Source organism: Echinops telfairi, unplaced genomic scaffold (assembly GCF_000313985.2).
Source record: "Echinops telfairi isolate 266 unplaced genomic scaffold, ASM31398v2 ScPeMD7_70;HRSCAF=299, whole genome shotgun sequence".
NCBI lineage: Eukaryota > Metazoa > Chordata > Mammalia > Afrosoricida > Tenrecidae > Echinops > Echinops telfairi.
The window spans coordinates 50,506,287-50,531,413 of NW_022103968.1; the positions used below are offsets into that span (position 1 = coordinate 50,506,287).

Sequence of the window (25,127 nt, forward strand, 5' to 3'; positions counted from 1 at the left end):
TCAGGAGAGAGACAAAAAAAGTCGCAGAGAACAGGTTTGAAAGCAAAGGAGTAGTTCAGGAGAGAAGGCCCAAATTTCTCCTTCCACTACCAAAAACAGAAGTTCTAGAAAATAAAATAGTAAAAAAGGTCGTTAAATCTGAGAAATAATTGAAGATACTTTGCCGGAGCTGCACACCTCCACTTCCAGGGTCAAAGGGCCCACTAAGCAGCCAGAGCAGTGCTGAAGGTAGACTCCTACAGGAGCAGGAAGTAGGGCGGTGTTAAGTACCAAGCAGAATGTGGTTTGAACCCATCAACTGCGCCATGGCACAGGTGTGGTTCTCCGCTTCCAGAATGATGACAGCCTAGGGGCCCATGCTCCTCTGGTCTACAGGGCCCCTATGCATGACTGTTAGGTAGGCCAGCATAGGACTGGGGGGTGTCCAGTAACGCGTGCCCAGAGAGTCAAGCTAGGGAAACAAAGGAGTGGCACACCGCACATGTTTAGGGTTCCGCCCCCGGTAGGCAGGGGTGGGCGTGAACTTGAATTGGATCACCTAGCCAGGTAAATTCAATTCAGCCAATGGGGTCGACCAGGGGTCTTCCACCACGCCTCCCTGTGGAATCCTTGAAAAGGCAGAAGCCCGGAGGGGAGGGAGAACAAGAACCGAGACGGGAGAAGAACTCAGACGGGAAGAGAGAGAACTCAGGCGCAGGGAGCTTTGGCACGCTTTGCGGGACGCAGAGCCGCTTCAAGCTAGGCTGCATGTCCGGGAGGAGCCCCTTGGGTGCCGTGTAAACCTGAAACTTCTTCTAACTTTCATAAAACTCACTTCGATCACGAACCAGGCTTCGGCGTGAATTCTTTCTCGCGCGGAGCCAAGGACCGAGGTATAAATCTAGCTCCAGAGCGATCTAACATGACCTCAGAAGAAAGGCCAGGCAATTAAGTTAAATCAACTCAACACAATGACTTTTACAGTGTATCCTCAGGGTCCCTGGGTGGTATCAACAGTTAACAACTTAGCACCCCCTATGCCACCAGGGCTCTTTAAATACAAGAGGGGTCAAAAGCCTTCCATTAGCCTTCTCAACAGCAAGGCATTTACATTAAAGGCGGTGAAGCATGTTTTAATGGTGCTAATAGTTCTCAAAATTAAAGTTCTACCATCAAAGTAGCAATAAACAACTTCAGAAAGTCTCCCCATTTGGATAGGGGCTTCTGAAAAATGAGGTGCTGGTCCCAGTCTGGTCTCCTTTACCAGTGATTTCTACTGGCCATTAGAAATCCCAACCATTTAGTATTAGACATAGGGCAAGCTGCTAAAGAGTAGGAAGTGCTGCTAAACCCCAGCCCCGACCTTTATATTCCTTATTTACTGGCGTATTCTGGGGTTGTGGTGAAATAAAAATGAGGCCCTTCTACCCATGTCTCTGTAACTCCCACCCAAATGATTGGGTGGGATTATGCAAATAGGGTGTGTGAAACAGGAGCACAATTTATAAGAATGAGGCATCCCAGAAACCAAAAGAGAGACTCCCAGGACTGTTAAGGAAACACCAAGAGCATGTTCAAGGTCGCTACCTCAAGTGGCAGAGGCTGCAACAGAGCCGAGGGCTTGACCCCTGCGATCCTGTGACGGTGAAGTGGAGCAGCGGGCAGGTTTGCTGGCTCACAGTGGCAAAAGCCAAGGGACCGAGTGGCTGAGAGGCGAAGGGCCAGAGACCACAGAGACTGGCTGTAGACAATCACTGTGTCCTTACTGTTTACTGTTCCTGACTGTGAGAACCGGTTAGCTTCCCAAGTAAACCCCGGCCCCTGTGAGAGTTTTCTAGGCGTTCGCTGTGGCCATCGCACTGAACTACTGACTTCAGAAGACGAGAAGAGTCACTGGACGAGCCGTTGGCGTCCCAGGGAGATAACAACGGGGCGGGAGGCATGTCCGACGTCTGCCTTGTGGCAATCGGCCTTGGGGTGGATGTGGACGTGGAATCTCCTCTTTGGTGCTGCACAAGGCAGTCAGGGAGGGGCCTGCATGCAGTTTTCTCAGGGGTCACCCACTGTTCTTACTTTTAGGGACCTGAGGCTATTTTCATGACGACTCATGGAAAAAGTATATATACACACACACACACACACACACACATACACGCACACCCTAAGTGTGTAGATACACATCATAAATAAATAATATACTTCCCCTTTGGTAATTACAGTAAATTATCTCCCCTTAGTACGCTTAGAAACATGTACCGGTGACATTAATTATTGAAACAAATTAGACCGCACAAAAGTATCACTGCCATCATGCACTATTTATGGAGGCAGGAGGGTGCCAGCCCACAGGGGATCCTTTCTTCACCCCTGTACTCTTGCAATTCTTTGTGGCTCAACCTGAAGCGTTTGTTGTTCATGTCTTCCATACTTGGTGAAAACAAAGTGTCAGGTATTAACAGTTAAAGTTAGGTTTTTAGCTGCCATAGTAATTTAAACTGACGAGGATCCCCACCCCTCCCCTCCCAGGCTTACAGGCAGACCTACTCCCTACATTTTTATAACCTGAACATAGGCACACAAAATGCTCCTACAGCACGGTGTTCTAAATATAAAACAAAACACAAAATGCTCCTTCTACAGCACGGTGTTCTAAATATAAAACAAAGCAAGGCCCTTGAATCTATGGTTTTATAGATAAGAGCCTAAACTGGTAGCTTCATTTCTAAGCTACTGATCTCTGAATACTTATGCCTACACTAGAGTTGACTTAAGTTCAAGTGTGAAATGTGAGCTTTTATGTTAGTCATTTGATCTCTTGACTGCTGTCTCCATGAACACTGATTATGGGTCCAAGCAAGACAAAAACGACAATGACAAGTTGACTTTAATCTTTTCTCCGTTTATCATGATGTTACCTCGGGGTTCGGGTGCGAGGATTTTCATCTTCTCTACATCAAGTTGTAATCTATCTATACTGAGGCTGCAATCCCTGATCTTCATTGGCCAGGGCTTTGAGTCCTCCTCACTTTCAGCCAGCAAGGTTGCGTCATCTGCCTATTGCAGGTTGTTACTAAGCCTTCCTCCAATCCTGATGCTGCATTTTCCTTCGTATAATCAGGCTTCTCTGGTAATCTGCTCAGCATAGAGGTTGAATAAGTATGGTGAGAGAGGGCAACCCTGACACACATCTTTCCTGATTGTAAACCATGCAGTGGTCCCTGGTTCTGTTCACACAACTGCCTCTCGCTCCAGGCACAGGCTCCGCATCAGCTCAATGAAGTGCTCTGGAATTCCCATTCTCCTCAAGGCTAACCACAGGCAGTCCGATCCACACAGTCAAATGTCTTTACATCGTCCGTCCACGAAGCACAATCAGTAGCTTCCTGGTATTCTCAACTTTGAGCCAAGCTCCATCTGACATCAGCTGTGCTAGCCCTTGTCCCATGCCCGCTTCTGAATTTGGCCTGCATTTCTGGTAGCCCCTGTCAAGGTACCGCTGCACCCGTTGGTGGATGAACTTCAACATTTTTACTTGCATGTCACCTCAGTGAGCTTGTTCTATACTTTGAGCATTCTGTTGGGTCATCTTTCTTTAGAATGGGTACAAATATGGATTTCTTCCAGGTGGGGAACTAAGTAACTGTCTTCTTTTTTTTTTTGCAAAGACAAGTGAGGGCTTCCAGTGCTTGGTCAGCTTGTTGAAACATTTCCATTGTTATTCCATTAATTCCCGGAGCACTGTTTTTGGCTAATGCTTTCAGTGCTTCATTCTTCCTTCAGTAGCATTGTGTTTTGTTCATATGCTACCCCTTGGACCAGATGAGTGTTGGCGAGGTCTTTCTGGTAGAGTGACTGTGTACTCTTTCCATCTTTTAATGCATTATGTAAATCTGCTACACGAGACCTCTTTGTAAAGCGTTGAAAAGCCAGGATGTTACTTTGCGGACTGAGGTATGCCTGCCAAGCCAAGATATTTTAAATCGCATCATATGTATGTGAAAGTTGGATCTTGAATAAGGAAGGCTAAAGAAGAATCGATGTATTTGGTCTAGAGTGTTGGCAAAGAAAATTAAAAGTACCATGGACTACCAAAAGAACAAAAAGATCTGTCTTGGAAGAAAAAGAACTAGAACGCTCTTTAGAGGCAAGGATGTTAAGACTTCGTCTCATGCACGATGGACGTGTTATCAGAAGAGGCTCGTCCCTGGAGATGGACATCACGCTTGGTAAATTTGAGGAGCAGCCAAAAAGAGCAAGCCCCTTGATGAGATGGATGGACACAGAGGCTGAAACAATGGGCTCAAACATGAGAGTAATTGTGGTGCCAGGTCGGGCAGTGTTTCATTCGGTTGTACACAGGGTCATTCTGGGTTAGAACCAGCCAACGGCACCTAACAGCAACTTACTTTAGTAAGTAATACAAATTTCAAAATGCCTAACATGTTATTGGACCTGGCAACCACAGTTCCACTCAAAAGCTTTATCTCCATTTCCAAATTAGGCATAGGGTGGTTGTAGACATTCATAAAAATGCATGCACATACCTGTCATTAAACCAGTGTTGTCATGGAATTATAATAAGGTCCCCTTCCCAGTGCAAAGTCTTTTATATTTTCATAGGACTCTATATCACTACCTCACTTCGTAAAATCTGACAGTTTGCCTGGAAACCAGCAAAAAACCTATAAAAGTATTACACACTCTGGCCTGGTGGAGCCCATGCATTCATTCCCGGGCCATGAAACCTGTGATGGTGGGAGGTGGGGTGGAGGTGTTGCTTGGCTAGGCTGTAATTCTCAGTATTGCATGGTTGTCCCCCATTTTGTAATCAGATGCCATTATCCTCTGTGGCATGGGTACTAAATCCTGGCCTATGTGTTAATGAGGCAGGTATTGGCTGCTAATGAGGATTAGGTTATGTTTGTTACGTTAATGCGACACACTAGGGTGGGATATACACAAGTTACCACTCTTACGCAATCATAGTGGCCCGGTGGTTATGCACTGGACTGTGGTGGGCGAAGTCTACAGGTTGAGAGCACCAGGTACTCTGGGGCAGACAGCTGGGCTTCCTACTCCCGTAAAGTTATAGTTTTTGAAACTCACCCGGGCAACTCCACCCTGTCCTACAGGGTTGCTGTGAATTGAAGTCAACTCAATGGCAGTGAGTGGTTTGGGTGAAAGGAGAGAGCCAGGCAGACAAAGGGACTATCACCAAGAAAGAACAGTCAGGTGTGGAGCATGTCCTTCAGTTCCCAGGGTTCCTGAACTGGGAACCTCTGATGCCGGGGACACAAAGAGCTTTAAGACAGCTATGGCGAGAGAGAGTAATAAACAGTGGCAAAAGTACAACAGTAGCAGCAAAACCAAGTTGTCTGGTCCACTGAGTTAAAAAGCTGAGTGCTTTGGGCAGGCAGTCTGCTGGCAGAGTAGGGGGTCTCTTGAGCACTTATCTCTGGAGCTAACGAGCTTGTAACATTTGCATGAATAAGGCAGAAGTTGTCCCAGCCCAAGAGGTTCGAGGAGCTGTGGGCCAGGGAGACGCCTACAGGCACAATGGAGCAGAAGCTGACTTGGATGAAGAACTGTATCCTGATTCTTTCCTGATCCTGCATTGCAAGCTGTTACTTCCCTAACAAACCCCATGGCTTTGAATACGCTCCCTGAGTTGTGTTGTGTCTAACCCAACAAATGATCAAACCCAGCAGCAGAGTAGCAGGCTGTGGGTGGGGCAGTTGGTGTTGGAACTGTGTTGTTGTTTTCAAGGTGACTGATTTAAATTAAAAAAAAAGGTTGGCGAGGAGAGGTGTCAGAATCAGCTATCAGCTTTGGGATGAAACTGATGGGAGATTTGCATTGCCGCTCGCTCGCTCATGAAGCAAGAAGTCATCAGCTGCCTTACCACACCCGTTTTTAGACTATTTCATGAGGAAACAAGTTTAGAGTGATCTCAGAATTTTACAGTCGTCTGCTCTAAGCAAAGAGGCTTCCGCAGTTCTCTGCTGGCAATACCAAGCCAACATCCAGCATCGGGTAGTTGTGATAGAAAACTACTTTATGGGAAAATTCACACTGATTGAATAAGGCCTTCTACTCTCATGTCAAAAGTCATATGAATAAGCATATCATTTTTCATCTTCGAAGTGACATCAAGGTTACTATTAAAAATGCACATTTTTTCAGGAGAGTCCAAAGTCTGACTCATGAGGATATCATTGTCTCCAAGAGCTTAATATTTTCCAAAAATAGTTTCTCACTAGCCCTACTCATCAGAGGAAAGCGGAGAGCAAGTACACACTGGCCTTGCAAACGAGGACACACCCACTGGCCCGGTCTGAGAGTAAATGTCCAGGCGAGGGAGAAAAGATGCAGGGGGCAGAGTCAGCCAATAGCAGGCCATCCTCTGGGTGGAGGCACCCGTTAGGGTCCAGGGATAGGGATCTGCAGGCTCCTTGGGTGTCAGTTCTCATGTGCACGGAAGGTGCTCGCAACAATAAACGGTGGTTCTCCCACGCCGATAGGCACAGCACCGAGTAGGCTTCACATAACAGGCCCACAAGCAAAACCCAGCGCATGTGACCTGGAAGACTGTACACATGATCTAGTTGAGTAATCGCTGGCTGATGTACCAGTCTGGGAGCTCAACAAAGCGAAGGCGTGTCAAGGGTAGCTTCACCTTGTGGCCCCACAGCAGACAGCACCAGGGCAGAGCCAGCCCGCGCGGGTGTCCGCAGTTTCTCAGAACAGAGAATGACATGACTTGGGGTCTGCATGACACTGTGTCACTACATAGTTCGGAGAGCCCTAAGTCACAAAACTCACCGACCTCCATTTCTGCAATAAGGGAAAGGGGTGAGTACTATTACCTGTCCCGGCCCACCAAGGACTAGGAAAGTGACGTCCACGCTAAATGACTACGCAGACAAGAACAGGGCTGGGGAAAATCCGAATAGCCTTGCATTCTTTGTGACTGCAGATATTTTACTTTTCCAGTGTCGGCAATATTGCATCTTTCTAAGTGACTTTTTAGGAGAGCATGTGCTATCCTCCGACATCGTGGTTGATAAGGTAGAGGCCCAGCAAGAAAGAGGAATGGATTGGCCCAGTGGCTGCGACAACGGGCTCAGGCACACAAACACTGGAGACTGGGCAGCGTTTTCATTCTGCTGTGCATAGGGTCACTATGAGTGGGAACTGACTAGATGGTGCCTATCAACAACAACAACAACAACATTGTGCCTTCTCACAACAATGTGACTATGGGGAGAAGTCAGGCTCTCCATTGGATTAGGAAAGAGTAACTCGGAGTTTCTGCTCCTGACAAATACTGGTCTAATCTAGAGACTCTTTCTGGGGTTTATATGCTTGACTAAGATCTGCCACACTTTGCTTATGAGAGTGGCCGTCCTTATAGCCTAGTGGTTGTCAGAAGACCATTCAAGCATCCATTAGACCCAGGTACTTTCTTAGATTTACCACCTAATCGCTGTTTAGCCTTGGGCAAGTTTAATCCACTCCAGTCTCTGAGTCTGTAAAGTGGCCATGCTAATACCTATTGAAATGAGAGGACTCGTTTAAGAGAAAGTGTTGTGGCAGACACTGCGCTATTATAATTATTGGGACCCCACAGGGACATCAAGGGAACTGGCAAATTTTGATCATTTAGTACGAGGGATGGATCCCTTCTTTTTAGAAATGGATTTTGTAAGTAAGACACCCCAAGTCAAGCGGCAACATAAAAATCAACAAGTAGACTGACACAAAGAAAGAAGGTCTTTTGTTATCCTCGCCCTCACCTGTAGATGCTTTCTTTCTTTGAACTCAACTCTTAGGACCCTTTAGACACTGAGAGCCGTTGCACTACCTTAAGCAGCTTACAATACCAACCTGGCTGCCTTAAAAACACAATGGATAATCTCAGACACCGATCTGTGAGAGGTGCTGAGTAGCTCACCTGAGTAATGCTGGCCCAGCGCTTTGGAGGGAGAAGGTGTGGTATTAAATGTCACTAGTCAAAGGTGCTATCTTCCAGGGGACTTTCTCTAGCAACTCTCTAATCCCCCACTGGCTACCTTCTGCCACGGCACACATTTCTAAACTTCCCATCGAAAGTGGCTTGAGGGAAGGAAACAGAAAGGTTCATTTGCTGCTGGGGCTGGGGAGAGGGAGATGACAGGAGTTGAGAGACACAGGAGGAACAGGTGAGTAATTAGCAGTCATCCTTTGAGATTATTCTATTCTCTTCTATTTCTGATATAAATTAATAGTTGCCTAGATCTAGAAAAAATAGTTTTTCTTGAAGCGCCTTCAATTTCTGTGTATGCGCTTGAGCCCACTTGCACGGGCGCGCACCCCACCACAAACCCCACAAACCCTTTACTGTGCAGTTAATTCCAACACAGAGCTACCTGGTAGGACAGAACCCATCGAGTTTCCCAGGAGGCAATATTTACAGAAGCACACGGCCTCATCTTTCTCCCAAGGAGTGGCTGGTGGATGGAAACGGCCAACTCTTCAGTTGGCAATTGAGCGCTTAACCATTGCACCAAGCCTCTTCCAATGTGCACCCCACCTGCTACTCTATCAAGTAGTACGTAGCATAGTATTGGACAAAATCCACATGACATCATTCTTAGCTTCACAGAAACGGAGTCCAGTGCAAAGGCATCCGAGTAGTAGGCCAGGATATCCATGGGAAGCTTTATGGGACAGGAGAGGTCACAGCTGCTCGGGTTACAAGGAGGCCTCCAATATCCAACACAGAAGAAGGTCCCCGGTCAAAGGGCAAACAGCCTATGCATTTGCCTAGTTGGTAAGCTGGTTTAGCCCTTCAAGCCTTGACACCCATCGTCCCCTTAGGCATAACCCATGTGGGAAAATCTGGGATGCAAGGGGAAGTGTGCAAAAGGGAATCCATCTCATTGGAGAGAAGGCGGGGGTGGGGGTGCTGCCCCATTGCTCTCTTTGTAAACACACTGTCTCTAAATGGAAAGTGTCCAGTCTGTAGTGGTCCGATCAGCAAGGGACTCCTTTCTACACAATGTGCTTGGAAACATCCCAGTTCAGAGCTCACTGTTATAATATCTGCTTTCCTCTTAGGTTGTGAAAATCATGATCGCTCCTAGAGAGAAAGCATACAACCACAGCATCTTGTGGTTAAGGGGCACTTTAGGATGGCATTAGACTTGTTACACTGTCCTTGACACGTGCTTGTTTGTGCCTGACTACCACCATAGCAAGTACATCAATTACAGACGCACAGATCCGACTCCTGACGACAGCCTCTGAAGGGATGAGGAGATGCTGAGATTGGCCATGGGCTCCGAGAGAAAGCCCTCGGCTCCGACCGGGGCCAAGTGCGCACAAGCTGGCCAGAATCTCTTCAGCCTGGATTCTCCCATCGAGGCTGGATCACTCGCCCACAAGGCTTGCTCCTCCTGGTAACCCTTTCAGACTTAAGGCATCTTTCCATCTTAGTGGCCCCAAAGGTTAACCAAAATCTCACATTTGGGTTTTCTTAGGCTTGCTTAGAATTCACTTTTCCCCTTCATCGCTGTAGTCCAGGAAAAGATGTGCTTTTGTTAGCCACACTTGGCTTCCATACTGAGAGGAGAGGAGGGATTGTATCTCCTTCAAAAGTACGACTAAAGAATAGGCTGGGTGGGGCTCTATCAATCAGATCCCACTAGAGATAGAGGAAGAGAAAACAGGTGTATGCAGGCAAAAACAAGACATGTCCACTAAGCAATTGCTGCATTTCACCCATCTTAGAGTAAATCTATTAGAAATCATATAGAATTAAATGTCTCTGCCTACAGCAGACACTCTGGTTTTACAGCTACTTCTAGTCATTCAAAGCAAGCGTAATAAACTGATTCCAAAACCCATTGCCATCGAGTGGATTCCAACTCATAGTGTTTCATAGGTAAGGTGACCAGATTTGAACATTGGTAAAGCGGGACACCATTGATAAAACTCATATCTTGGCGAAATAGCCACATGGCAGCAAAAAATCGTATACCCTAGCTTGTCGTGCATTCTGTCTAAAAAGCAGGACTTTTTTTAAATGCCGCGGGACGCGGGAAAAATTGTTAAAAATCGGGACTGTCCAGCCAAAAGCAGGACGTCTGGTCACCTTACTCATTGGGCTTCTTTGGCTGTAAATCTTTATAGGAGCAGTTAGCCTCACCCAGTTAGTAGTTGAACATTCACCTGAGAGTGCCACCAAACCCCCAAACAAACCCTAAATTACTATTGAGTTTACTCTAAATCCCAGTGACTCTCATATTAGGTTTCCAAGGTTGTGAATCTTTACAGTAGCAGATAGCCTCCTCTTTCTCCCGTGGACCCGCTGGAAAGTTTGAACAGCCAACCTTGTGGTTAGGAGCCCAATGCATACCTGACAGTGCCACCAGGGCTCTTAGATTAGCCTACCAAATACTGGTGGTTTCTATCAATCACACCTGCTGCCCCATATCAATCTAGAGTCCCACCTCGTTTTCCTAACCCCTGGCTGAATGTTTTCTTAGTTCTCTTTCAAGCACGTTAAATAAGAAAAAGAAGAACTTGCTGTCAGAATTAGAAGTAAACTTAATGAAGGCACAAGTCTAAATATAATCTTTCCAGCTACAAAACAGACCCAGATGACAAAGAGTACAAGGTTCTTGAGGACAGACTATCTCTTTCTCGGATTGCCTTTTTCCTCACCTGGAGAATTCGCTTCCCAGTCAAAAGGCAACCAGCCTACGCAGTTGTGCAGCGGAGCTGTTAGGAGGGCTGAACCTGGCACCAGGGTCCCATTCTAAAGCTGATGTTTACCAGCACTGTCCCCAGGAGTGAGTTACTTAAGCTCTCTGGGCCTTAGTTTCATATATTTTTAATGGGGCTACAAACATGATCTCATAGGATGGTTGTGAACTCAGTAAGTTAAGACTTGTAAAACACAGACTGGTGCCTGCCGCATAGTAGGAGCTCAGGTTCTAGCAGCTTTCACCGCCACCATAAGCATTACCAACTTTACCTCTCCTGAGGCCTCGGGCAGCTACAGCACAGTGCTCTAGCCTAAGCCAGCCAGCCAAGCTATCTTGACCATCCATTCAGCCATCACCTGAGTCATACCACACTGTGGCTTCCGTCATTATTCCCACAGAAAGGAGAGCAGCAGACTGCACACTCATCCCAGACCACCAGGCTGTGGTTTAGAGTATTCCCTTTGTTTATTAGCCTGTTTCCAACCACCGAAGTGCTCGAAGACAACCTGCTATGCACACACGTCAGACAAGTACAGTCCATGCTCACTTAACAAATCAGGACTCTGGTTAGATCAGCTTTAAGCCAGGGGTTTCTCAGGACAGGTGCATCTCAGAATCACCTGTAGAGCTTTCAAAAAACCACAGTCTCCCAGAAACTCTGACAAAGAGGCTGATTCCATAGGCGACTTATTTTTAAAAGAGTGCATGTGATTCTGACATCCTTGTCTACCTACAGTGGAGAACTCTCACGATTCTAATCAGAGACTCTCACATCCTGGGTGCATTCACCTATCCCATGGCCAGCCTCCACCTCAAGCCCAGTGAATGTGGACCTAAACGAGCCTCTTGAACAACTTTCCAGGTGAGTCTCAAGAGCAGCCAGGATTCAGAATCAGTTAAATGATGACATCTTCTGATTTAGTACTGATTCTATTCACATATATTTTCAGAAGGCTGTCTAAAGGTGGGGAGTGCCCTGGTGATGGTGGGCTGCTAACCCAAGGTCAGCAAGGTCAACAGTTTGAAACCAGCAGCTGCTCCAAGGGAGAAAGATAAGACTTTCTACTTCTGTAAAATCTACAGGCTCCAAAACGCACAGGGGCAGTTCTATTCGGTCCTATAGAGTTGATATGAATTGGAATGGAATCTATGGCAGTAAGTTATCCTCAAGTGACTCAATTAACAGGTAGATCAGAAGGTCAAAGAACAGAGGTCATGGAAAACCCAATGCCACAGTAAAAACAGTCCACTCTTGACTACACCAGGGGTGACCTCAAGTAGCTTAGGCATTCCCCATTCCCACCTGCGGCTCACCTTCCCCGACCCCTACCAGTGCTGTCCACACCTGCCCTCCACCAGCCCAGGCTTCCAGGGAGAGGGGTACAAACTGAGCTAATCTTCCTGAGTCTCCACTATACTTTAACTGTGGTTAATGTGCAAACTGATTAATCAGCACCAGGATAATCAAGAGGCAACTGGGTTGCGGATGGGGTGAGGTCTAGTCAAGAAAAAAAAATTAATTTCAAAAGGCCTAATAAATATTCATTCTTGACCTTATTTGTCAAAGAGACATCAATTGGGTAGTGACAGGATAGTTGAAAACCCGCTAGTGAGATATACTAAGTATATGACTTCTTTTATGCTTTCAGGTAAGAAAAAACAAATCACTCTGCAGAAACACTATTTTGAGATTGACACGATACAAAGCTAAAACAGACCTACGTGTGATGTACGAGGCCTTGGGTATAATTCTGAAGTAAGTACTCATCGGGCCCCGTCTGGCTCAGTGTAACTTGGGTTCTGCTTCCTCTCCTCTCTAATAAAGGAGACCCTCACCGCCATCAAGTCCACGTCCATCCTCAGCCACCCTCTAGACAGGGCAGAACTGCCCCATGAGTTTCTGAGCCGGTCACTCTTCACAGGGGTACACGCCCTAGCTTCTCTCCATGGAGCGGCTGGCGGTTTTGAATCGCAGACCTTGTGGATCGCAGCTGAAAGCACAGCCACTGGGCCCCCGGGGCGCCTGGGAACGAGAGGCCAGCAGCCCCAATGGTGAGCGCACACACCACGGTCAGAATGCCTTTTCCCGATTCCTCCGAGTTTTGATTTTGAAGATGCTTCACACAGTTGAACGGACTCTGTAAGGAACACCCATATGCCTTCCACCTAGATCTCACAATGAACAGAGGCCTTTTGTTCTCTCGGTACACCCACACACACTTATTGTTCTGAGCCATTTGAAAATAAATTGCTTACTTTAGGATTCCTTTATATCTAAAAACTTTGGAAATGTAAGTCCTTACAAAGGGATAGTCTCCTGAATGGCTTCAATACTATTATTATTACGAAGAAAATCAGTAATATCCAATATATAATCAAGTGTCCCCAATTGTCCTTAAACTGTCTTCCCCCCTTCAAATCTCAAAATGCTTCTGTGTTTCAATTCCTTGGTGGCTTTATCATGGATTTGAGTGCCCATGAGTAACAGGATGCAATTTTCCTCCACAAGGAAGGCCAGTCAGGCCGTGGGAATAACACGCTGTGCTCATTAAACAAAGTGCCTGCCTCTTTCGGTAGCTATCCACTTATGTGTCACTGATAACGGTTTTTCAAGATAACCTCCTCTCTCTGCCCCTGCATGGTCAACAGTGGGATGTGCAACATTCAAGAGGGGCTTTGGCGATGACGGAGCGACGGTACCAACTGAAGACCATCATTTCCCTTTCCAGGGTCCCCTTGTTTAGTCCTGTCACAAATCTTTGGAACCCCAATAAGCAGGTCTTGGGAGCAGCTAAAACGTACTGGTGTGAAAACTCTCAGAAGCCCCTCCGCAGCCTGGCAGCACCGCCCAGATGTTCTATTTTTAGGCTGAGGTGCCAAAGTTGAAGGTAGAGCAATTGTGGAGGTGAGGGTGATGTTAGCTTACTCCTCTCAGGGCTTTACTCCAGAACAAGGATCTAGTGTTCAGAAATAAAAACTTACAGTACGTTCATAATGAAGTACATCAGGGACTTTTCATCCATGATAGAATGAAACTGCCACTGATCCCCAAGGAATTCCTTTTTACCTGTATCTTCCAAGTTCTGCAGGGTTCTTTTAGGACACCAGGAACAACAGGGATTTCTGCACTTGTAAGTAGTATCAATCTATCCACTACGGATTCATTTTAGTTGGGAACATGAGAAGAGCAGGCTCACTAGCGTATAGGATAATTAGTGGCCCCAGTCAACAGAGCGGAGTTCTTCAGGAAAGCTCCCTCCTCTCTGACCGAGATGTGCTAGGCTTGTACTGGTGAAGGCAACATGAAGCAGGCGGGGCAAAAATTTACACCCAAAGGCTGAGAGCTTCATTACGGGAGACAAGTGCTTTCTCTACAGCTAGCGTCCGCTTACACTCATCACGTGCTGCCATGCCGATAATAATCTGATGAAAGGTTTGTCCAAATCCTGAATAATCGTTGCATTAATCTCGGAGACTTGCTTGCTACGCTCTTCTAATAAAAAGATTTACTATAGGGCCTTGTGAAGCGCAGTGCACATTTGTATGTCTGGAAGCTGTCCATTGTTTCATATCTAACTGGCTACATGACTGCCACTTATTTGTCTGCGCCAGTGTACCATCATTGTTCATGAAATAAGTCCACGGTGTTGCCATCAATTATTTACATTGTTCAAATGTCATACGCCACCTCCAGGATTAGGCTTCTAGTTCAAACAATTCTATTATCCATCACAAAATCATTACTGTAATTATTTAAAACCAGATATTACATGCTTCTAGAACAATGACCCATCCTGGGTCTACATGTTGCTGGGACTTCTTATAAACCCTCAATAGTAATAGCAACACAATTATTAGAAGGGGAAAAAAAAAATCACACCAACACCAGATGAATGTAGCAGAGATTGCAGGAGAATGCAAAATAGCATCCCCATCTGGGGACCAGCCATCCCTTTGATGGAACAGGATGAAACACAATGCCATCTTAGTCATTATTTGCAAAACAACCCCAGCAAATTCCAACATGTATATATTGTTTGCTTAGTAAAGTAAAACATTCACGTGTATATGCCTGCAACTTTAGCTACCCTTGTTTATCGCTTCTTTCCCCCCCAAAAGTAGACTACATTTGAGCCAGTGATAAGAAAAGTATCTATGCCTTCTCGCCAGGACTTCGAAAGTCCCTCTCTGGAAAGGTGGAAACCTCACCTGCTGAAGAGAGGGATGTATCTGGACCCCTCTGCTGTCTGACTGGCGGACACCGAGTTACAAATGCAAAACAAAATGGCAGAAATACCGTCTTTCCCACGGAGACTCCCGAGTTTGAGTCAACAGCACAGACGAGAAGTTTAACCATCGAAGAACGTATGTGGAAAGAAGGCCTACCTGTTCTTTGGACGGCACGAGGAGCTCCTCAATCATCATGCTGTCCCGGGCGTAGGAGCTTCTGTTCAAGGTGTACGACCTATCCGAACTGAAGGAGCGGAGGCTGTTGTAGTGAGTTACCCATTCAACAATGGCAGACGATGATGATGAGATGGATAAAAGAAAATCAGTGCATGCAACTTTAAGAACAGGCAAGGATGGCTAAAAATATCAAACTAGAGTTCATCTTCAAAACACACGTTCAAAAACAAAATCCTTTATGTGTGAGGAGATCTCTTGGGTGCAGATAACCTCATCATCAGGTTTTGTTTAAAATCGGGCCAATTGGTGTTCAATCTGAGGCAAGATGAAGTGCCTGAACCACTTTGGATGTTTCACAGCAACAGGTGAACCAACAGGACAACTGAGAAGGACCAGATACTTCTAGAAATTTTAATATTTTCCTAGGGTAAAATTGTATGTCAGACTTTCCTCGCTGACCTATCTGTGCTAGGCTTGTAGAAGCGAAGGGGATATTGTCTATTTTACATGAATCTGTTAATAAGTCTTTGGAAAAGAGATATACTTTAACATGAGTTTATAAAAATCTTAAGAATCAGAACTACTACTGTCAATTCCAACTCACAGTAACATAAGAGGGAGGAGTTGAACGGCTCCGGAGAGTTTCCGAGCCTCTCAGTCTTTATGGGGATGGGCAGCTAAGTCTTTCTCCCATTGGGTAGCTGGTGAGTTTGAACCACCAACCTGGTGGCTAGCAGCCGTGTTCAACTCACTGTGCCATCAGTCATCAGAGGTCCTTATATAGCTTATCCTAACTCCAAACTCACTGCCATAGAATCAATACTGACTCATGGCAACCCTATCGGACAGGACAGAACTGCCCCAGTGAGTGTTCGAGATGGTAACTCTTTATGGGAGAAGAAAGCTGTCTTTCTCCTGAGGAGCAGCTGGTGATTTCGAACAGCTGACCTTCTGGTCGCTGTTGTAACCAACGTGTACCCACTTGTAATCAGGGCGCCCTTATAGCTTATATCGCTTCCACTTGGAAACAGTACATCAGAAGGAGCATCATGAATACACCCTCTTCATCTTCTTCCTGGCCTTAAGGAAAAATTCGGATTCCACGTGGGACGATTTTGTCTTTCCTGCAGGAAAGATTTGCTCTCTTCTTCTCTCTTCTACTGTTCTCCTTCCTAGCACCTCTCAAGACCTGCACACATTCGTGAAACTGCCCGTGTGGGTCGTCCTGTGACACTAACCCTACACCGAACACCAAGGGTGTCAAACGGACTAGCCCTGCCCTGACACACTGGTCAACTTCCTGGGATCCACATAGGCCATGTAGACAGAGGCATGAATCACAGGCCCTCCGATTCTCAGTAGAATGCCTTGGGATTCTTCTAGTACACAGGAGGCTTGGGAGGAGCTCCGGGGAGGTCATCTCCTCCTTGCCTATCTATCTCACCTAGGTCACTGTCCTGACAGAAATTCTCACTGCCTCCTGGTTCTGATGAAGTGGAATCCCCGTGCTTCTCCCTCCTCAGGGTAGAGCTACACCACATGAAACCACTCTGTAGCGGTCTCAAATTATAGTGGGCTCCTTGGGAAATGAGGTGTCCCACAATTAGAGCTGGGGTCATCTCCATTTGTTTCGGTGTCAGCCTTTTTCGTGTGTGGGAGAAGGACCGTGGGGAGCTGGCATTTTGGGGCCACAGTTCCTTGCAGTGTCCCTGTGAGTAATATACTGTCTGGTTTGGCAAATGGCCTGCTGTGCCATTACCGGTAGATCAGTCAGACGTCGGTACGGTCTTGCCTTGCACGAGCAAAGAGGCAGTACACAAAAAACCATTTCGTGTTTTGCACCATGTATTTTCCTCACTATGAGGTTATCTTGAAGGAGGGGCTCTCATGTCAAGATGCAGACCTCCTGAAATCATAAGCATTGTTATAAGAGTAGATACAAATAGGTAGGCACATTCGTCTAGAGTTTCAAATGAATCTGTGATGGCAAAAGGACCTGCCACCGGATCACTAGAGGTGTCAAGTCCTGGACTCGGCAGACATTTGCAGAGTGCCCGTTTCTTACAATGCTAGAAATTGGGGATTCACACGTTTTGGGTTTTTTTTAAAGGTCAACATTATGCCTACAAGGAAAACAAATCTAAGGCTGCCCTGTGACTCTGACCACCGCCTGCTCTGGCCTTCTGTGCCCGTCATCTCCAATCCTTGCGTCTTCTCGCCGACCCCCATTTCAGCTGTGACTTAGCTTTCCGTGTCGAGGCACTGACCTTCTTCCAAGCCCAGTGCAAGCTTCCTGAGAGTGGAAATTCTCTCTACGTTCTAACCGTCCAATAGAGCTTTCCACACGCTGGCAATGTTCTGCAGCTGAGCTGTCCGATACAAAAGCCACTTGAACTGGGGCTAGCGTGAAGCCGATTTTCAGTGTCACTTAGTGAATAGCCTTGACTAGCCACATGGAGCTGGGGGCTGGGGGCTTGAGCAGGGCAGCATCTGACTGCTCCGCACTAGTCTCCGTTAGGCCGGCTGCTGTGATCCAAGAAAGCACTCGTAACTACTGGTGGTGTGTGAGACAGTTTTATGGCGGGTATAAGCAAACACTTATTTTTTTTTTTAAATTTAAAACCCATTACAGTGAGGGAGGGAGGGCGGGGGAGCGAGGAGGAAGAAATGGGGAGCTGATATCTGGGGCTCAAGTGGGAAGAGAATGCTATGAAAATGATGATGGTGGCATATGTGCAAATGTGCTTGACACACTGGATGAATGTATGGACTGTGATAACAGATGTAAGAGCCCCCAATACAAGTATTTAAAAAAATAATAAATTAAACCTATTACATATCACTTTTAATTTCTATTTGGGAATTATGTCTATGGATCACAAGGGCCTGTTTCCCCAGCGATCATGATCATAAGGATGGGAGAGGATTGGGCAGGGCTCCGTTCCTCTGTGCAGGGGGTGAGCCACGAATCAGGGTCCAACTTGGTGACAGAACCGCATGATTGGTTAATACTATTGAAATGACCCTTCTTTCTTTGAACAGATATGAGACGGCTTCAAAAAGTTCCTGGAAAAACTCAACTATCTTGTAATTCCATCTCTCCACAAACTGTTTTAAGCCCTTGTCATATATATATATATATATATAATCACCTGCAGAGCCCAGCACTGAGCGCTAACAATCAAGGGGTCTATGGATGCCTTCATTTTATATCACACCTAAAATTCCTGCTCCTGATGGATCCAGTCCAACTAACATTAGGCAAGGGGGGCCCCAGTAAATCCATCAAGCTGTGCTCCGAATCCTTAGTACATTATTCTCAGCTATGAACATGATAGAAGGAACCAGGTAGTGTCGTGGGTTTGGAGTTGGGTGGCTAGCCACAAGGCCAGGAGTGTGAAACGACGACCAGCTGCCCCACGGGAGCAAGTTGAGGCTTTCTACCGCAGTCCAGCGTTACAAGGAAGCCCACAGGGCAGATTTACTTTGTCCTTTAGAGTAACTATGAGTTGGAATCGACTAGATGGCCGTGCGGTTTTTGTTGTTTTGTCTTTTAGTAAGAAAGTGTTTGCCTGGGAATCTGAAAAGCATTCAACTCTTTTTAAGTCAATGATGCTAGGACTTCTAAAAGTACGTGGAAAAATTGAATGAAAAGAATGTGGAATTTTCCCACAACCTTTTTGAAGCCCCCTTGTATTATTTGTAGCCATCAGTACACCCCAAGTGTTAAACCCAGGAAGTCTTAGACAAACACATGCCTCCAAGTCCTAGATAATACTACAGTGCCCAGCACAGCTCAATACACCAGCCACCAGTAAAAGGAATAGCCCTGCAAAATAAGACTTGTTCCTTAAATTCAGGGAAATTTCTAGGTACTCCATGCAGTTTACATAACGGGTTAATGCAAAGACATCCCTCAAGTGTGGGAAACTGAGGACAGGCTGGTCCCCCATATTCAAGTATTCAGTCCATTTTGCATCAGCAACATTTCCTATCATAGATTTATTTACTGGCTAATTTTCTCAGAATCACCAAATGGATTTTTTGAAAGCTGAGAAGGGGGCAAAAAGAGAAAAACAAACAGCAAAAACAAAAGAGCGAGCACATCAGAGCACACCACAGCACACCGCGTCACAATGCCAAATAAAAGAAAGATGGGCCCATGAGCCAGGGAAGGGAAAGAAACACTGTAAAAGCGCCATGCCTTCTTACCTGACCTTGGGACTATTTTATAGTATTTTTAGAAAGAGATGAGCAATAGAGAGCAAAAAATCAGACAGGGGGGAAAAAAAGAAAAGAAAAAGTTATGATTGCATGAATTATACATTGAATGTCTCCCTTTGTAAATGTTACACTCAGAATATTTTATTGTTAATACTCTAATCATGTGCTTTAAAGAGATATCAGTTTAATAAAGAGACAGCCATTTCATGGAGGTTTTAAAGAAAATTTTGTGTCTGAGCATAACATGAGTTACCAATGCAAAAAAAAAGTGAGTTACACATAATAGCAACACACAGCAATGGTGCAATCAAAAGTACAAGTGTGAAAGGCTTTGAACTGCATTAAGAAAAAAAATGAGCTCAGAGAACATTACGTTTTTATCTCCCATTGGATGTCAGCAACTGCCTTTTTCTACGTACACACGGTGTCTCCCATAGAGGCAGTCTTCAGGTTACAAACACTAGCCACTGCTGCGCGTGTCTTTACACATTTGCAGGTCAGTTGGGTTGGTACTTCAGATCTCCATCACTCACTGCCATTGAGTTGATTCAGGCTCACAGTGATCCTCCCTGGGGTTACCAGCCAGGTAACCTTTGTGGGAGCAGCCAGCTTCATCCTTCTCCTGAGAAGTGGCTGGTGGGTTTGAATACCAACTTTGTGGTTAGCAGCCCAATGCCTAGCCCATCCGTGCCACCAGGGCACCAGGCCCATAGCCTTACTTCAGTGCAAGAGGATTTAAAAGTGGGCCTGCAGCAAGCGTTGATGAAGGGTCTGCTGCAAGTCGGGGTTGGTTCAGAGTGAAGACCCATTTACATGACCGTAAACGGCCAGGGCAGAATGTCCAGAAGCCCGAAGTTCATAACCTGCCTGTATTAGTCGGCCTGCCTGTATTCTTAGAGTTGGAGGCAGCAGCTGGTTACTGGATAATAAAAACTGGTAAATTCCTAAACGGAATTTTCCTTCAGGACCTTAGAAGACCTGGCAGATTTCCAGTTGGAACTTGTTTCTGAGATCATCTGAAATATTACTTTAAAAAAAATATCTATTTCTCTCTCATTAATGGCACTTGTACAATAAGACTTCGAGTCTTTTATAAATGTACATAAAAGCAATAATTCTTTTAAGTTACAAGAGGTTCAAAATTCAATTTTAAAAAAAGGAAACTAACTCCAAGAAAAACCAATCCAACCATATCCAACTGTCCACACTGCTGACATAGAGAACTCCCAGGTTTACTTTGTGGGAAGTGTCATTTACTATTAGACAATGAAACTTTTTACAACAGATTCCTAAAGTATAGGAAAATGTCCCTAGGGCTCTTGCTTGGATGGTTTAATTATTAGCTTTAAAATAACTTGACTGTCAGCAAACATGCTGTTAATTCACAACAGGGAAAAGAAGTCTCCAAATGCTGGGTCAGGTCCTTTTCCTTCCAAACGAAGGAAGATTGGTTTGAGCCAAGGTTTTCCACCTCCAAAAAGTGTTCTACTTTAGTGGTAAAGGTCGAATTTCTCACCCTTTACTATCTGCGACGGTGGTTGTCACTGCGAACACTCCTACAGGGTCACCTTGTAAATGCAGCCACAGAATGGTTTCAGAAAGGGCACTCAGAGACTAGACAGACCCTTTCAATGTTCCTTTTGGAGTTTCAATCCCAAATTATTTTTCAAGTAATGCAGAAAGTAGAGCAATCCTAGACATGTATTTCTCAGTTACTGACAATAAGATTTTCTTTCAATAGAGAGCAAAAATCTTGCTTCAAACATGTGTCCCAGGTTGGTTCTCCCAGTTTCGTCAGTAAGCTCTTTGCTACTCTGCTTGGAGCTGGGCTGCATAGTGGACATAAATGAGCAAATACTATGTTCAGCCTAGGGCTGAGAATTTGCATTGCCATCCTAACCCAAACACATAGCCGTCTACTCTAGTCTGACCAAGCAGTGCAGAGTAGAATTGACCCGACTTTCCAAGGAAGTAGATCGTCATGAAAGGAGACAACCACATCGTTCTCCTTCATTTCCATCCCAGAGATACTGAAGTAGAGCGTACATTTTATCGACTTCGTATAAAACCAAACCCCAACCCAGTGCCATCGAGTCACTTCTGACTCATAGCAACTCCATGAAGAGTTGCCGAGACCGCAAATCTTACAAACACAGGCAGTCTCATCTTTATCCACTGGGCAGTTAAAACGCAAACTCCACTGCGATGGAGTAGATTCTAATTCACAGTAACCCTATTATAGGCCAGGGTAGAACTGCCTCTGTGGGTTATCTTGACCAAAACCATTTATGGGAATTGATAGCCTCATCTTTCTCCCAAGAAGTGGCTCATGGTTCCGAACTGCTGACCTTGCAATTAGCAGCCCAATGCACAACCCACTATGCCCTCAAGGCTGAACTGGCAACCTTATGGTTAGAAGCCCAAAGCTTATGCCACAGCATCACCAAGGCTCCCTGATGATTCTTATAGGATCTTGTCCACATGTAGATTCTAATTCCGTCTAGCTGGGGTGGAAATGCACATTCTCAGCAGGGGCAGAATCGGCATGAACCAGTTCAATCACATAAAACTAAGGACTGAAAACCATGACAGAAGATAGCAGCGCATGTACATTTCACCAAATTCACATCCCCATCCAAAGACCACGTGCAAAGTGCAAAATGAAAATGATGGGTTTATGACACATCATGGCAGTTTCAAATCAACTATGGTCAACACTGCTGAACAATAAAGTACCTGGCAGAGCGGGCTCCGAGACTGAAGCCCATGTAGCCCTCTGCAGGCAGAGAGTCGTCACCCAGCTCCTTCAGGTCTTGGGGACCAAGATACTTGTCTGTGTCCCCCGTCATGGCATCTTCACCTGCAGAGTACACAAGCAGCTCAGGTCAGAAGGGCCCTATGGAATGTGTCAGGAGTGGTGACCATTGCTCCTTGGTCACCGGCAGAGCACCCATTGTATCATATTCACCTTTCTCTGCACATTTTTCTCAACTGACGGTCTACAAATGCTTAAGCAAAGGTTAGTATGCAATTGCAAGCACGGATTTAAATAGTGTAAATAGTCCCAAGCGTCTTTCTTTCCTCCTCATCTCCACCTGCAACCAGAATTCCCTTCACCTCTAGGCGGACCACAAGAGCAGGTTGGTTGAATGGACATAGATTACAATGTAAGAGCCACCTCTTCACTGTTTCTCCTTCTCTGCAGGAGACCAGCCTCTCTTCAGTCGTTTCCCGCAGACTTCAGTTTGGGCCCTGTGCACTAAAAATAGCCAGCCATCCTAACGGAATGGCCCAGTTTGGGAACCTCGGAGCCTACCACTCCCGCACTGTTTCAGAACCAAAAAACGCGCCGCTTCCACGGAAAGCCATTCTGCCTTCCACTGAGATAAAAGCCAGCTGCAGCAGTTTCGGAGTCAGATGGTGTGAGTTGCCTTTTAACTCTCAATACAAAGAGTTAATGGCAGAAAGTGCTTTTACTGCTGCAACTAAGTGACCTCTTGCTTTCAAACCACATTCCACGAGTTCCAGGGCAGGTTTGTCCATTGTCTTCTGCCTTCTGGATGGTCCTTTCAAAAGGTAGCACGGGCTATAAAGTCCTTCCTTTGCCCCCGGGCCAACACATCTCTACTCTCCCGCCCGCCCTTTCCGAGCCCCAGGTTGCCCCTCCAGGAGCAAGCTCGAAAAGCACGCCGGGTGGGTGGCTCCAGCTACATTTTCCAATGTCGTCATTCCATCACTGAAATTCAGGAGACTTGCGCAGGGGCGCCACTTTTAAAGGCCTCCTCACGCCTGCAAACGCCCTGTCAACGACTGGCCGCGTCCGGGAAGGCGCAACCAGGGCAGAACGGACTTGATTCGGTACGCCTCACAGCCGGGCCCGCGCCCGCGCCCCGCCTCGGACAGCACGGCGGCACGCTCCACGCACAGCCCACAGCAAGCGCTTACTCTGTGGCCGGGCCATTGCCAGCAGGCTGCGCCGGTCGAAGGTGTCCCCGCCGGGTCCCGGGATTCCAGGGCAGGGATTGCGCCTGAGCCTCCAGAGCAGCCCACGCCAGCCCGCCCCTGCCTCACCACCAGCGCGCGCGGGTCAGCATCGCGCTCTCCTCGCGGGCCGTCGAGGGGTCACGCAGCGTCCCTGCGCAGGCCAGGAGGGGGTGTAAAAACTTCACACACACACACACACAGAGAAGCAAGCTGGGGTGGGGGAAGACAGGCCGCAACCTGGCGACACTTCATTGAGATGAAGCCCCTTCTTGATCACTCCGCAGACATCCTTTGAAAGCGCCTCCTGATTGGATTAAGCACTCCCCGGGCAAGCCTCTCGCGGGGCCGAATGGTGACATCGACGTGAGCCCGCGAGTGATTTGTATGTAAATACGCGGCCTGCGCGGGTGTAGACTTTCGGTAATTCGATCCCGGGCTCGGTGCCTCTCCGGGTACCCGAGCCAGCCTTCCATGGGGGAAGGCCGGCGCGCCGGGCGCTGCGTCTAATTCGGGGAGGATGCTTCCCAAACCGGCAGGAAGCAAGAGCCGGGCAGCTCAAGGGAAGCCCAGCGCACACCCACCCTAAAGCCGCGGCCCGGGGCGGGGGGAGCGGCGGGAGCTCCGGGCAACCGTGCCCTTGTGCTTGCGGCTGGGAAAGCCGGAGCCTGGGCTATTTGTGGTCGCCGTCAGGTGGAAGAAGGGGGCGGGCATGCCCTTGAGCCCACGTTGTCAACCGGGGACGCCCCGGAAAAGCAACCAACCGAGCGTCCCCAACTCTCACCGCCACTTGTTCACCAAGAGTTGGAAGACAGGAGCTGGCGGAAGCAACTGTGCGCTGCGCTTTCTTGCTGGCAGAAAGTACTTCCATTGCTGGCAGCATGCACCTTCTTCCCGGAGCTCAGCCCCAGAGCCGAGCAGGGCGTAGGGAGTGGCGGGGAGGACGGGGGAGGGCTGGGTGGCCGCGGGTGGGAGGCAGCCTTGAGCTTAACTGTCGCTTTGCAGTTACATAGTTTCCTTCTCGCAGGACCCAGGGCCTCCTCGGTTTCTAGGCTGCTCCACCCTGTGCACACTGGCCCTTGGGGACACAAAACTAGCAGCTGGGTATGTGCGGCTCTTCCATCTGAGTACGCTGGAGAGGCGATTTCAATGGCTGCTGCTGCTTTGTCCGGGGTAGCTGGGGAAGGAAGCTACAGGAGTAAGCGCAAGAGTTACCAACTGCCCTGCACAATCATGGGGTGCCTACCTCCGAAACGTTTTCTCCATAAACGGAAATTTGAACCTGCAGAACTGGAGCAAATGGAGAACGAATTTCGTTCTCCTGCCTAAATGAATAAATAAGTGAGGCTCATCTAATATTAAGATGAGATGGCACCTGGTGCTCTAATCTGATCAGCCTGACGGTGATCAACATTGTAAACACAGGCACGGAAGTGATCCCATTTATACTGTTGGGTCCGGATTGGCTAAACATTCCCAAGTCAAAGAATGATTTCCAACTCTTGTAAAGAATTTGGGGGTGGGGAATAGTTATGGTTCAAGAATAGGAAATGTCTGAAGGTTTTTTTTTTACTTCTGTGCTGAAAATCCGTGCTACTCAGCGAAATGTTACCGGTGTCCCTGAAAGGTGCACAGTGAAGTAGTCCTTCCCCTTGCTTTCGAGGCCAACCTCAACTCCTGCCTCGCCTCCACACCCACTCTGCATTCCTGTTAGGACTATGTCAGTCCCTGGAATTCTTCTAAGGAGCTCTTGTGACACTACAGTTAAAGTGCTCGGTTGGTGAC

General features: G+C 46.9%; 1 protein-coding gene across 12 annotated transcripts in view; it reads right to left on the reverse strand.

Annotated features, from left to right (window-relative positions):
* ANK3 (ankyrin 3) overlaps positions 1 to 25,127 on the reverse strand; it is a 378,044-nt gene that overhangs the window by 95,744 nt on the left and 257,173 nt on the right. For 9 of the 12 annotated variants that reach the window (XM_045291325.1, XM_045291322.1, XM_045291329.1 and 6 more), the window contains 2 exons: positions 22,098 to 22,221; positions 15,117 to 15,219 (listed from right to left, as the gene is read on the reverse strand). In XM_045291325.1, the coding sequence (XP_045147260.1) occupies positions 15,117 to 15,219; positions 22,098 to 22,221 (227 nt within the window). Of the gene's footprint in view, positions 1 to 15,116; positions 15,220 to 19,349; positions 19,362 to 22,097; positions 22,222 to 23,306; positions 23,338 to 25,127 lie in introns of those variants that run through there. The other 3 variants (XM_045291321.1, XM_045291332.1, XM_045291327.1) reach the window with 3 other exon arrangements.